Source organism: Ictidomys tridecemlineatus, chromosome 1, assembly GCF_052094955.1.
Source record: "Ictidomys tridecemlineatus isolate mIctTri1 chromosome 1, mIctTri1.hap1, whole genome shotgun sequence".
Classification (NCBI taxonomy): domain Eukaryota; kingdom Metazoa; phylum Chordata; class Mammalia; order Rodentia; family Sciuridae; genus Ictidomys; species Ictidomys tridecemlineatus.
Window position 1 is genome coordinate 61641588 of NC_135477.1, and position 15147 is coordinate 61656734.

General features: G+C 40.4%; 1 protein-coding gene across 5 annotated transcripts in view; it reads right to left on the reverse strand.

Moving 5' to 3' along the window:
• Window positions 1-12110: 12110 nt before the first annotated feature.
• Bicc1 (BicC family RNA binding protein 1) overlaps window positions 12111-15147 on the reverse strand; it is a 274906-nt gene continuing 271869 nt past the window's right edge. For all 5 annotated transcript variants that reach the window (XM_078041869.1, XM_005334327.5, XM_078041886.1 and 2 more), the window contains one exon: window positions 12111-14657. In XM_078041869.1, coding sequence (XP_077897995.1) covers window positions 14527-14657 — 131 coding nt within the window. In that variant the 3' untranslated portion in view covers window positions 12111-14526. The remainder of the gene's footprint in view (window positions 14658-15147) is intronic.

Here is a 15147-nt window from a genome sequence, read left to right on the forward strand (position 1 = left end):
AGTGAATTCTGGATGATCTGTCCATTGGTGGAATGTTGAAATCCATCACTATTATTGTATTGGAGCCTATTTCTCCCTTTAGTTCTAATAGTATTTGTTTTATAAAATTGGTAGTACCAACATAAGGTATGTATATATTTGCAATTGTCATATCTTCTTATTAAATGATCATTTGATCATTAGGGCTTGACTCTTATATTTTTTCTCTTAAAGTCAATTTTTTTCTAAATTCTTTATCCAACATTTCAGATATCTCAATTCTCCTGGAATCTGTTGCTAGAGAGTTGTTATGTTTTATTGGAGGTCTCTTTCACCTTGTTATTTTACATTTCTTATATTCCTATTTTGAGATTTGTGCCTCTGGTGGATCAGATCTCTATCACTTTTATGGGGTGCCTTCTTAGTAAGCAACTTTTTCCTAAAGATGTGTCGGTTTGTTATGAAACGCTGGCTTTGATTCTACCTGAGCATTGTAAGTGTAGTTTCCCTATTGCTTCTTTGGCTGTGATTAATGACTTTGGACACAGTGCTTTCCATAATTGAGTCCAAGAAACCCACAGTCTTATCGGGAATGTAAGAGTGGAGATACTCTAGATGTTTAAGTAGATGTACTGTAGACCACAGTATGGCAGGAGTTTGTCACTGTGTGGCTACTCCTACAATAGCAGTGGCAATCACTGTCAGGCAATGGGGGTTTCCTCAGGTGGTGTTGGTGCTAGCTCTGCTACTAGCAAGGGCCTCTGGCAGTAGGAGCTTCAGAAGTTGTGAAGGCTTCACAGGAAAGCAGAAAGTGAAGCATTCCCCTGTGGTGCACATGCACAATGACAGCAGTGCATGGAGAGATGGGGGGCAGGGCAATGGCAGGTGCCACATTGATGGGGTGCCAATAGGAAGCATATTGTTCCTTTTTTGCTACTTCAGTGGCAGTGCCCACCTGGGAGCTGGACTTTGGATGGAACTGAATAGAGTTCCTCCCAGGAAGCCCCATTGGGTATACCTGGGTTTGGGGTATACACTAATGGTTTGACAGCCAGAGCTCAAAGTCCCCTGAGGGGCAGAGTGACAGCAAGAATCAATGTTGCCTTCTACCTTCCTATAACTGGTACCTGGGTACAGTGCAAGGGGAAGAGCCAGAGGGAATAGGGTGGGTGCCTGCCTTCAGTTTGGGCACCTATGATGATGATGATGATGATGATGCCCATATGCCACTGTCCACACCCTTGATTTCAGAGGACAAGCTCCTTGATGTGAGTCTTGAGGGCTTTGCCCTCTGTTGCCCTTCTTGTTATAATATTCATCTCCTATGGGCATAGGTCAGTTATTCTGCTGGACCAAGTTGGGATCATGAGGAAGCTACCCCATGAGCTAGTGCAGTGAATGTCTATGGGGTTCCAGAGCTGGGAATATGCAGGGATTTCTGATGCCTAGAGCAATCTAAATTCAGACAAAGCTCCGTTCTCAAGATGGTTCTTGGCTTTAGCACCTTGAGAGTTTGCTGGGAGATGTAAGATCCTTTCCCAAAGCAAGGCCACTGAGAGATTTCATGTAACTTACATAAATGAGCTGTAAGCTTATGACCACTGTGACACTTTACTGTATCTAGGATTTCTAGCCCCTACGTGGGTAGTTTCCTGGGACTCTTTCACCCTTAACCCTGCAAAAGGGTGATTCCCCCTCCCCTGGTTGTGGAGCCTGATGGCACAGGACAGGATGTTTTGTTTTATTCCCATGCTATTATCCCTTAATCTCCGAATAAGCCTCTCCCTGGTTTCCAGAGTACTCCCATGCTCCCTACCCTGAAAATGCAGCTATATCATGTTGCTTTAATTCATTGTGAGGGAGAAGGTAGCGAGTGTCAGGCATCTCCCTTCAGCCATCTTGTCCTTCTCCAAACTAGTGATTTTTAAACAAGGAATAGTGAAGCTACACATGTCTCAGGGGATTGTTCTGAGGATTCAGTGAGTATTCAACTCAAGAAATGTTAGCTATGCTGATGGTGATGACAATAATGAGGGAGGATCAGTCTTAGTATTTGGTCCTTTGCCACACAAAGATCTCTCCTGACTGTGACCTCCCAGGTTGAATGCACTGGTATCACCCAGACAAAAATGCAGCTTTAAAAGACAACAATGGTGAGCTTTAAAAGCAAACTGCCTCAGACTAGTCTTCCCTTAAAGTGCATTGCCTGTGTTCTAGCAGGACAGAGGGTTGCGTGTCTCCCATCCCTTAGTTGTCTGCCTTGGTTGCCTTCTGGTCTCTGTGTGCTTTTGGCATCTTTATTTAGAGAGACATCCTAGAAGTCTCCTCTCCTAGAGCAACAAACACCTCAAAATCTCCTAGAAAGGATCATAGCTGAGGCCTGACATTTCGCCATTGGCCCTTCATCCCTTTGGATGTTTTTATTTCCAGACAAGCTACCGACAGCCATTTTGAGAAGAATTAAGAGAAATTTGGGGGGGGGGGTTGTTTTTAATGCCTAACCAGGATTTTGACCCCTCTTTCCCCCAAGAGAACTTATTTGATTTGAAAGCAAAACTAATTTATTGGGGAAGGGTCACAGATTGGGGAGCCTATAGAAGGAAATCTAGGAGGGAAACCTCAAGACTCCTAGAAGGCAGAGGGAAAGCTAAATACAGAGCGTGTCAAGGATTAAGAGTTTAATCTACAGCCTTTCCCCACAGATAACCTGGCTTGTCCCCAATGACTAAGCATGCACAGAGAAGGTTAATTGGATATAGCATGGGAGATTTAAGTAGGATTTAAGGCAAAATTCTCTCCTTGTACTTGCTACTAGATGGGCTCTTGGAAGGAGGGTAAGCTTTTTGCTTGCCAATATTTGCCCCCTCGAAGTGGTCATCTCAAGCATCCACCATTTTTGTTTGGGCCTCATGCTCCCATTTCCACATTCATTTTCCATTTCCTCTCGGGTCCTTGCCTGCATTTTTGCTGTTGCTTTTCTTGTTTTTGAAAAATATTAGAAACAACAGAGATTGGTTCTAGAAGTAGAATAGACTTCACCATTATGCAGAGCAGCAAAAAGATGTGGCCACATGGGCAGATTAGCTGGTGCTCAGTTGCATATTTGTGTTTAGAAACAAAAATATTAGAAGCAACGGAAATATTACAAACAATAGAGATTAGATTAAGGCTTCAGGAGGGGTTTCCTTATAGTTCTTTTGTTCTGCCAAGAGAAATCTCAAGAAAAATTTGCTTTCATAAACTGGCCACATAGAAATCCTGTTCTGTCACTTTCCACCGTCTCTAACACTAGCATCTAAACAGTAGGGAACAGCTCATCAGCCAGTCCTATCTTGCGCTATCTTCTACTTTGTTGCTCTGGTTGAGCAACATCTGGAATTGCTGGAGAGCTCCCTGGGATGTGAACACCTCATTCCACTGGCTCAGGTATTGGCAAACAGTCACCCATTAGCACAGGTGGACGGCAGTGATTTGACATACCCTCAGGATTCACCATTTTCTTTGCAATCATCTAGACAGTGAGAGAGCAACCTGCCACTTGATTTGATATTAACAGGTGTCAGTGTAAAGATTTTTCAAAATAGATGCAACAGGAGAGGGAGACTACTCAGAGGAGCCCACACATCTGGGTTACACACATACATACTCTATATACAGTAGGTACTCAGTACAGTGGTTTGACATATATAAGTACACAGAATTCAGAATCAATGCTAGAAGGAAAAAGCTTATGGAGGAAAAAAGTACAAAAAAATGTTTAGAACCCCTTATTATCGACTATGAGAATTTATGGATGACCCTCCCTTTGCCCTTCTCTGGCCCCTCTGTCCCAAGATTTCCTAGGATTTGTTCTGAGCAATCATCCTCAGATTTCAGGGGACAGGGGAAAACCCCCTCAAACTCTCTTCCCTCCTATAGGCACCATATTTGTCATCTCAGAGGGCAAGGATATAGAAAGTGGGTGGGCCAGGGAAGGAGAGTGCTGAACAGTATCCCGACATCTACCCTGTAGAGAAAGTGGAATCCGTCCTTCATTGATATTAGCTTAGGATCCTGTCTCAGAAGTGAGGTTGAATCTCAGCTGTGTCACCCATGAGCTGTATGACCAAGGTGACTTTTTCATTTCTCTGCTCCACAATTTCATCATCCATAAAATGGGGATAGCTAATGCACTAAACTCTTACTAGGTTTTGTGAAGATTAGATGTGTTAATATCTGTGAAGCATCTAGAACCATCTCTGGCCTCTACCAAATAGTCAATTCTGTTTGTGTACAATAAAATATACAATAAGAACAAAAACAAAACAAAGTCATAAAAAGAGGGGGCAGCCCTTAACATCTAGAAGCTGAACTGACACAGCCAGACCCTTTGTGTTCTGTGGAATATAAACAATTTGGCAGATCATCAACATCAGGCAAGGCTGCTTTGGGTATAAGCGATCAAGAAATAAGTAGGATCACTCCAGGATCATGTCTGAACAAAGACAAACAGGGTCCAACTCAAATTCCCAACTTCCTATACTCCTAGCTAACAAGAGTAGTGGTTTGTGGTTTCGTGTATATGGCTTTATCATTTATCTTTCTAGGTAAGATATATTAAGAAGCCCAATTACAGAATCACCCCTGCTTTGACAACATCTAATATGAGCAAACCTCTCCACCTTAATTCCTCCCCGCCAATGACACAATCCCAGCCCACGCCTTCTAAGTCCTTTCTAACGCCTACCCACCGAGACACTACACAGTTCCCCACAGTTTGTGTGCTTCCTCCCTGCAAAGGTTAATGAACCCATTGTCAACTACAAGTGCGTTCCTGGTGAGCTCTGGCATCACCAACCACTGTATGTGGCAAAATCACTTCAGAAGGAGCAAGGGACCCTTTGTGTTAGATTATGAAACATGACATTTATATGCAAATAACTTAAGTAATTGTGGGATTCCCCCCCCCCCAATAGTTTTGAAGCGTTGCCCTAGAAACAGCACTGATCTGGGGCATGAGGGAAAAAGAAATGAGCATTTACTGAGCATATCCTAATTGAAAGGCACTGGGAGAGGTGCTTAACCCAAATAATTTAATCCTCAGGATAACCCTGGGCGGCAGATATTTGTTAACTACATTTTACAGATGAGGAGGTTAAGTATCAGAGAAGCAAAGAAAGAAGATCTGGTTAAGGGGGCTAAATATAATCGTCAATATTTAGTCAGCAGCAAATTCCACTGGGAGGAGCACAGCAGAAATTTTGTGATCAAGCACTTTTATAGCAATGTCACTAGAGGAATGGAAAGACAAGTCAGGAGCACTCCCTGCCCTGAAGAGGCGGTGAGGATGTCAGGCGAGTTGAGGGAGACTTGGATTTTTCTGCTTCCCCCCCTCCTCCGTCATCTGATAATTACAATATTCCTTGGCTGGTTGAAGACAGTCTGTGTAGAAGCCACAGCCTCTGCATTTTTAATTTTAATGTTCCAAAGAACTAGCGAAATCAGAACACGTCAATCCCCAAAGAAGGCGGAGTGCCTGAAGAGTACATTTCCAACTTTACTCCCCCTCGAGCTCTTCCAAGCCAAGTGTTTTCCACTCACAGCCCAGAGATGATGCTGCCACTTCCAAGCCATGTACTCCCAGCTCTGAACCCACCCTGGACAAGGTGTTTTGAATCTGTATCCACTGTAGAGTGAGCAGTTTGCTCAGAATGCCACCCTCCTGCCTGCTAGCTTACATAGGATATTTTACTTTCCTAGATTCTGATCACAGCCCTCTGCTATAGACAAATAGGCCATTTAGGACCAGCTAATCTGCCCATGTTGCCCCAGATCTTTTGGAGCATACTGGGCAAAGCACGTTCTACTTCCAGGGTCAGACAGCTTATGCCTAAACCTCAGCTGACCTCCTACTGGTTATATGACCATTAGCAAATTAGGAACACGTCTCTCTGCATCAGTTTTATCTAAAAACAGGATAACAATAGTGTTTTCCTATAATGGGTTGTTTTGATTTCCCTTCTGTCATCTATTCTTACAACAGCCCTTTTAATTCCTTTTAGAAAGCTACCCCTCTTCCACTCAGTGATGTAGGTCTTTGCACTGTACCTACTTCAAGCCTTCATGGGTGGCAAGGTGATCTAAGACTGGCTAAGGGATGATCACATGATCCCGTGTAAGCCAATCAGGTTGGCTTCGGGACTACCGTAAGACACCCTCTTTCCATTAGCTGTAAGCTTAGAGCTGCTAGGAGTTATCTTTTGGGAGAGCCTTGTCCAGTCCTTCCAGAGGTAGGTCTCCCAGCCCTAATGTGACAGAACCATCTGGAAAGCTTTTAGAAAAGTGTAAATTCTCTGAACCTTGCCCCCCAAATAGTTTCAGTCACCTAGAATGAAGCTAGGGAATCTGTTTCTATAAAATTCATTGGTTATCATTTTAAGAGCATTAAAAGCAGTACGGGCAAATGCATCCCAAATGAAAGGGCTGAGCACAAAAGAGAAATGACGGTAGTCTCCACTTACCCCCAGTCGGGCCTTTCATAGTTTCAGTTTCCCACACTCAACTGTGGTCTGAGAATATTGAATGAAAAATTCCAGAAATGATTCATAACTTTTAAATTACTCAATATTTATTTCAATAATTACTCTATTTTATTATCAATTAGTGTGCCTAACGTATAAATTAAATTTTATTATAGGTATATATGTATGTATATATAGGAAAAAACAGTATATATAAGGCTCAGTACTATTCCTGGTTTCAGACATTTACTCTGGGTCTTGGAGCTTGTCTCCAGAAGACGGGAGATACTACTGTAATCTTTTTAACAGACCATGCAGACCTGGGTTGCAGGAAGGGAGTGCATGTCTGGGTATACAAGTTGCTCTGAGCTGGTGCAAGCTCTCTCTGAACTCAGGCCCATACAATCAGGAAGGGCTATATGCATGTAGCTGTAGGCTGTTATATATAAAGGATTTTGTGACAAGGCTCTGGTCATGGATCATCTTCAGACTTGCCATGGAATCCCTTGATTCCTTCCACCATGAGGAGGTTAATTCTTCTGCCTGTTTTTCCCACCTCTCAACTAAATGTGAGAAATCCCAGAAGGCCTGAGCAGCCTTTAGAAAGAAAGCCCCCTGCATGTCTCCCCACTTCGGGAGCTCCTTCTTGACTACAGCAGTTCACCCTGCGCAGCTGGAGGAACTGGATGCACAATGCTTCCAAGTTTCACAGACACAAGCGCAGGGATTTCAGTCTCCTTGTTGTGGCCTGCAGGCCTTGCTTAGCATGCTCCCCCAACTTCCCTCTTTCCTTTTACAGTATTTTACTTGGTTCCTTTCCCTTCTGTGTGAACAGTTGGTCCTTATAATCCCCAAGCAGCTTGTAGCTGTTTTGTTACCGTCACTCCACATGGCTGCACGTTCAATTCCAACAGGCACATTGGTTTGGACATCCCTTTCACATAGCTGTCAATTTGTTTCTCTAGGCTCTAGGCTGGAGTGACAATTATTTGGGATTTTGTTTTTCTGTTTGTTGCTGAAAATGTATCTTTATCACTCCCTGCTGTGGGTATTGGGGTGATTCCTCTGCTTTAACAGAACATGAAAATCAACTTTCAAGAGCATCAAACAGAGATAAAGTTCTAACATTGGCTAATAAAGAATGGCTCCAGACAACGAGGTCTGCATTAGCCTTGCAAGGGTTAAAGTGGTCATGGGCCTGCCTCCAAAATGCTGTAATGCTATACGCACGCCCTGCTGCCTCTGCCTTGGAACCCTGCAAGCCACCATCTTGAGGATATCAAAGGAAATACTTTCCACTTCTAGAGCATGCCAGATCCCAGTGGTACTGCCACACAAAACAAGAACTCTTCCAAGTGACTGGAAATGCTATTCTCCCTCCATTACGGGAAAGCGTAAATAAATGGGAAGAAGTGATTTGGAGAAATCAACAGGAGAACTGTTATGTGAAACCCAGGGCACTGCAGTAGTAGCCACAGGGCTGTCCAAAAAACCAGAAATCTTTTAAGAGAAGAACATTGAGACTGAGCACCCATGGAGGAACATTTTGCTGTCTCCAAGAGGTTCATATAGTTTACTGTGTCTCAATTACCTGAAAGCACATCCGTACTCAGTGCTGGTGTGGCTGAAAAAACATGCCCATGGCACTTGAAAGTTCCATGAATGATTCTGAATACATTTAAAGTTTATAATACAAAAACATTACAATTCAACACTCCTCTCAGTGGATGTTGGACAGGTGTGAATTCAAGAAGTGTTTGTTTCTCATCTGTGGCAGGTACACAAAGTGACAGTAAGCATTTAGACTCTTACAGTAAAAATGTAAGTACAATTACTATCTTTTACAAATCTGCAAGAAATTGAAAAAAAGTGTTTTACTGCAGATGGTTTGAGAAACACAGATACAATGAACATCTGTATTTGCCTCACTTACCTTCAATTATTAACAAACTGGCAGACACAATCTTTCATACAGAAATGCCCATGAAGAAGACATGAAGTTAAGCACCTAAAGTTTTGCTATTGTTTCTTTAATTGGCTTCTACTTACCAATGTATCCTTGCCTTGGAAGCAGTGTAACCAGAAAGTCAAGAAGCCCATTTTTCATGTTTATATTTTCTATTACACGGATACTCCAAAATGTTTGCATTCATTCTAGGCTTATACACAGAAGACAAATATCTTTCTCATTCCTATGAATACTTTTTTTTTAAAAACTCAATTCCAAGTTCTCCGGTATTTTGAAAGCAAGTCACTTATTTAAAAATGCCCTCATTACAGGGGTTGGAGGGAAATGGAGGGGGCATGGGGTTATAAATGATGGTGGAATGTGATGCTCATTATTATTATTCAAAGTACTTGTATGAAGACACAATTGGTGTGAATACATTTTATATACAACCAGACATATGAAAAGTTGTGCTCTATATGTGTAATAAGAATTGTAATGCATCCCATTGTCATATTAAAAAAAATCCTACTTCATTGGAGTGCCCAATTTATGTATGTGGTGGAAAAGTTGTAATTTTTCTTAAGCCTCTCTCCCTCAATCTTCCCAGTTTTCTAATGGAAGTACTTAAGGTAGTTTTATGTGTGTTCAAAAACTTTTAAACATATTAAGAAAGTAATAGGATGGAAATTCCCCTCCTTATTTAGAAATTCTACTCACATTTGCAGAACAGAAGGTAACATAACTTTGTTGTGGATATTTATTAAGTCATAGGAAGAATTTACATAGAGCAACTTCATTTAGCTGTTAATGAGCAAAGAGTAAGAAAATGATACCAACTCATTACCAAATTCAGAAAGCTGGAAAATTTTATCCATGGTGACTTTGATTCAAATTGCATCAGCAGTTTGGACAGTCAATTGTGCTTGGGTAAAAACTTTGTTTGAACATAAATTGTTTTCTAGATGTTTTGCTAAAGTCTTTTAATGTCTAATTCCCACAGCCTCTCTATGAGGGATTAAGAAGTACTTACGACAGTGAGTTCAGAGTCATTTGTTTTCTCTGGCTTTGAAAGAAAGGGCCACACACACCCAATTATTGAGCTACTCTTTTTTTCCTCTTGTAGCTCATCCAAACATTCTATTATGAAGTTGAAACATTTCAGTTACTGTAATTTTTTCCTAAAGGTCCTGGTTCCCACACTGAAATTCGGCCTCTAAAGTAAGATGCAGACTCCAGTTCCCAAAAGCTGTTCCAAAACACACTCTCGTGGACTAACCCTTGAGAAAGGGAACTTCAAGCTCTACTTGCCTCCTTTCAGAATGAGTCAGTCTTTTAAAAAGCAACAAAAATGTGAAATCCCTTGATGAAGTGTTTTTGAAGTGCCCTGGCCATGTCTGTAAGAATGGTCAAATATTATCTAACCGTTCACTTATTAAAGTGGAAAAGAACTAAACTTAGCACAAAGATAGAGGCAAACTGCTCCTTGGTGGGGGTTGGGGGGGAAGCTCATTGATACTTACAGAGGGAAATGGAGCATCTAGGGAATAGGAAACTCTTGGGGTGTGGTGGATAGAAAGGAGTATAAATGAGGGAAATGGAGCATCTAGGGAATAGTTTTCTCTTGGTTGGGGCAGGGCAAGACATCCAAAAGTACTGAACTCTGTAAGAATATGACAATTAGCAACAACATATGGCTATTGGAACTAACTCCACCCATCTGGAGAACCCAGATACCAATATACTAGAGAATCAGATTTAAAAGAAAGAAATATATATATCTCCACCAAATACATTAGAGATTTCTATACAATGTGAGGTCTCTGGACTTTACCTTCAGGACAGTATTCTGACTTCAGCCTTCTGGGTCAGGAGGGCAGGTGCTTAAGACTAATATTCTGGCAGAGGAAGTGGGCTTCCCCCGCTGTGGTGTAGAAGACAAAACACAATGATGATGCCCAATGGGTAAAGAAAAAGATGCAGTTAAAGAAAAACCCATGCAGTAATAAGGGCACCTGCTATAAATTCACTGCTACGAGCAGTGTGCTGTGCAAACAGATTTACATACAGCTCCCTCTCACCTTTCAACCACTCACAAAGGTAGGTGTTATTTCTATTTTATGGACAAGGACTCTTGAGACAGAGGAATTTTCCAAAGGTTTAAAGGCAACATCTGCATGCTTGTTAAACTACAAATTCTAGTCTCTTAATGTCCTGGCCAGATTACCTTGTTATCCAAAAGGCTGTCTGAGATGAATCAAGGAAGCTAACCTACCTGGAACAGGAATTAGAAGAGAACCGTGGCCTCTAGTGATGACCAGAATTACAAAATACATAGAATGTCAATTTATTATCAAAAGTAGGTCAAACGCACTTTAACACTTCGAATTCATGTAATAAGTACCTGAGTCAGGTGAAGTTCCCAATGGACCAGTCATCTGAAGAGACTCTTTATTCATTGTTGTGTCTTGCAGGAGGTCTGCATTTGGAGTTGATTTCTATGCAGAATTGATTTCTAAGTTGTTATAGCATGGTCGGGAACAGTGGTGGCAAACTCATGTTAAGGGAAACTTGATTTCTAGAAAGTGCAATGTGACCTGGAATCAAGTCTATGAAGTTATGGTGCCCACCTAATGTAGAGTCTGACTATGAAAGTGGGGACACGACCCTTTTCGCCACTTATCCTTTTGAGAATGGTATTAGACCTGTGAAAACTAGAAAATATAAGGAAGGATAAAGGGGAAAGGAGTAGTTTGCATTTTAAAACACAGGCCTACTGCGATGTGATGGGTACTTCTCACAGTTTTGTTAAAAACTGGGATTTCTAGATGGCCCCAGAGTTTCCTTGGAGTATAATAAACACAGAGGCCTGTGCTGAAGGGTGGGGATATCACATCTCCAACCCCTTCTCATCAGCTTCACTTTTCTTCATTCAGAATGTCGGCTCTATGAGGCCAAGGGGTTCTGTTTTATTCACTGCTATGTCTAGACCAAAGCATGGTACTTACTGTGTACGTGTATTTGTATCTGTGCATAAATACAAACAAGTATAAATAATTTCTCATTGGGTCACTGACAAGATTTCAAATTATTCAAAGAACTCTTAATTGTAGAACTTTCAAGAACCAAATAACCATAGGTAATTCAAATAGAGATAATCCTGGGAACAAAACGGGAAGAGGACTATGTTTTCTTTAAAAATTTAGCAAAATTTCAGAATTACTAATGCAGTAGCAATTCCAGTTTGAGAATTAGTCTTCAGCGTGATAGATAGCACAACGGTCAGTCCCTGAAGTGTGAACCAGGGTCAGTTCTGGAGCGCCTTTGATGATGGATGAGGTTGTCAAAGTGGTCATACACTTGAGTCTTTAAAATAAAGAAATAACAAGAATAAAGCTGGTTCTGTAATGTTACTCTTTCGGTATGTACCTGTGGGTGGCCAGAGAAACAATGATTGATTACTGGTCCTAGATTCACTGGCTGAAATAAAGTGCCTTAACTTCTGGTTGAAAATGAGTTCTGTCAATGCAAAACAAGAGAAGAGAGTGCACATTCACTTCTACTGCAGAAACATCTTTCAACTCTACTGAAATTCGCCCAAGACTTAAAAGTTTTCTTTTAAGACAGGCAGAGAGTTTGTGTAAGTTTTTTTTTTTTAAAGAAGACACATTTCTTCAAAGAAGAGCAATACAAAGGGGTTATATAAATTTATTTCTCATGTAACAATTGATTAGTTTAGAAAAATTCCCATTTTTCAATGTTAATTCCATCTCATTTTTTAAAAAGTCACTAAAAGGACAAAAACCCACACAAAAATACAATCTGTATCTGTTCTATATTTACAGATAACCAGTCACTATTAAGGCACAGATTGATTAAAAGTTAACATTTATTCAAATAATCCAAATATTTTGTGCATCATATAACACCGACAACTTTGTATATTGTAGTGTCATATTCCCTTATTGCATCAAGAGAAAGTGAAATAACGTCCAGTGTTTTTTTATTTTTAGCCACCCTATTTAATCTGTTTTAAGTGGGACAGTTTTCCCTTTGGCATAATATCAAAGTCTTCATAAAACTGCTGTCAGCTGAATACTGCAGATTCATTCCATCTTCCTTCTAATGCAAATACAAATGGTAGAGAGCTAGGAAACAAGCTCCAAATTATTATTATTATTATTTTGGGCAGGGGGCAGGTCTTATTTAAGAAAAAAATTAATCAAGTTGAATTGTTATTAATCCGTCACAGCATAAGTCAGGGAGCTGCACATGATCAACTGTATACATGTGCATGTTGTATTTGCAAAGAGAAGGATTACTCAGTCCTATATTCTTAAGAAGATTAGGTGTAGTTGAGGAGGGCAGCCCCTTAATGCCAGATAAAACTGTTAATATTATGACAGGCTCATGGTCTGTGCCTTCAAGGTTACATAACCCAAACTTTTTAAGTGAAAAATTTTCTGTGTGCAAAATATCAATTCTTGCTCTTTAAGGGTAAGACTTAGTCTTGGGAAAATGTCAGGAGTACCTCTTATCCCACATGTGTGTCATTCCCCCATGGTTGTGTAAGTTCATCTAATTCCTTTGGCTGAGAGCCCATGAGGGTGGTTTATGTCCACATAGAAAAGATACTGAACATAAATAATTCATTGCAGGTAATTGACAATATTTCCTATGGGAAAGTTTTCCAACAAATGAATATAGTAGAAATATTGCTCTGAAGAAGGAAAGGCACTTGAGTGATTTTCTTCACTGATTGAAAACCCTTCATAAATCCGCAATAAGAAGTCTGGAAAGACGCAGGAACCAACGTTGCCCGATTTCTTGGACTTTCACAGTATAAGATTGTAACAATAAATCTAGCCACTTAGAAAGCAGTCTTTTTTTTTCCTTCAGAATTCAGCAATCTTTATAAACTAACCCTGAAGACTTAAATAGAGCCTTTCCATTCTTAACAAACATAAGCGGACAGTTTTAGGAAAGTCCTATGACCGTACAGAGCATAGCTAATGTGTGCATCATAAGAACCACAATCTTTTCTCTTCGTAATGGCAACAGTGCTGTCTTGTCAGATGATTATTTTTATTTTTAAATAAAGTGACAATCTAGGGCTCCAGTTATTGAATGCCGTCCATTCTCTACCATAAATCTCTAGTAAATATCAATTTCATCAATTATGTACTGTATGCTTATAATATCTAAAAATAAAGTTTGATATAAATAAGTGTCCTTTACTGGCAGTATGCTAAAAAATAAAAAATAAAAAAAACCCAGAAAAACAAAAAACCATCCCTTTGCCTTCAGATAACCATTAAAATCATTTTAGCATTATAGGCAGCAGCTAAATACAATGACTGCAAAGGGTTAATATTGCAAAGTCCATTTGGTCTGTTTTTTGCACCTGCTACTGTGAACTAGTTCATTGCTATGTATTTCTAGGATGCTGACATGAATGAACAACAGAATTGGCCCATAACCAAGTGGACTCACATTTCCCAAAGTCACAGAATATTCTGCACAGAAATCAATATCCAGTACCATTTCAAACAAAAAAAAAATGACTAAATCTGATCTGTACCAATATGTCAGGTGACATAATTAGAGAGAAAAGTTCCACAGGACAAGAAATTAGAATATGTAAAGTGCTGAAAGGCCTCAATAAGTATTTTAAAGCAGTACCAGAAAATTCCACTTTGATCATTTTTTTTAAAAAGCCCCAAATACCAAAACAAGCAAACACAATAACTTCTAAGTTTTCTGGCATCCCACATGTCAATTTATCCTTCATTTAAGTACAAAAAAAAAAATCAGTGCATATGTTATATAGGTAAATAAAAACAGGAAATAAAGCCTTATCCTCAAATTCTGTCCCATTGCCATTTTAAAAAAGCAATCCACATTTGGTATTTTGTATGGCAAGATAAGAACATCTTCTCTCTTTTCTTCCTTTTTGCCACAAAGTACAGGTGCAAATAAGATACTTTGGTCCTGATACCAGACACCAGAGTGCTGAAGATGGTGTGAAGTGATGGCTGTTCACAGATCTCCTGCATCCAACTCTACAGGTACTTGTGGGCATTTGCCTAGTGGGGACTGCTACCAGCGGCCACTGACACTGGCCATGTCTGAGTGGTACTGACGCGGTAACCTCCCACTTGCTCCACCTTCCAGGAAAGAGGTGCGTGCATTTGGTGGTTCAAAGAGCTTTCTTCGGTTTTTATTTAGTTCTAGAGAGAGGGGAAAAAAAATTGTTAGCTCAGTCCCATGTACTACAGGATATGGCATTAGAGCTCAGAAAATGGTGATGGAGTAGGTTTGGGGATTAAAAAGTCAAATCTGGTCGGGGGGGGGGGGAACAAACCAAAATCCTTTCAGTTAATGGTCAAGACATTTCTGAAATTCTACTAGAAAATCTGATTGTTAGAGGCAGCATATGGTAGCCTAGAAAAGCAAGGACAGCAAATAGCTTTTACTGTAGCTTGTAAACTCCTGGGAGATTATGTCATTCTGCAAATCTTCTAACCATCTTAAACAGTTTGACCTACCCACAGGTCATTTCAGAGTGGGCAACCAAGGCTGTTAATGGTAGATGAGAGGACTGAGTACCAATGACACAGATCATCACACTTAGTGAACTTATCCATGTCAAACACAGTAACCACTTCGTTACTGAAGTCAGATGTGAAAAGACCCGATACCCGAGGTTATTGGAGGAGT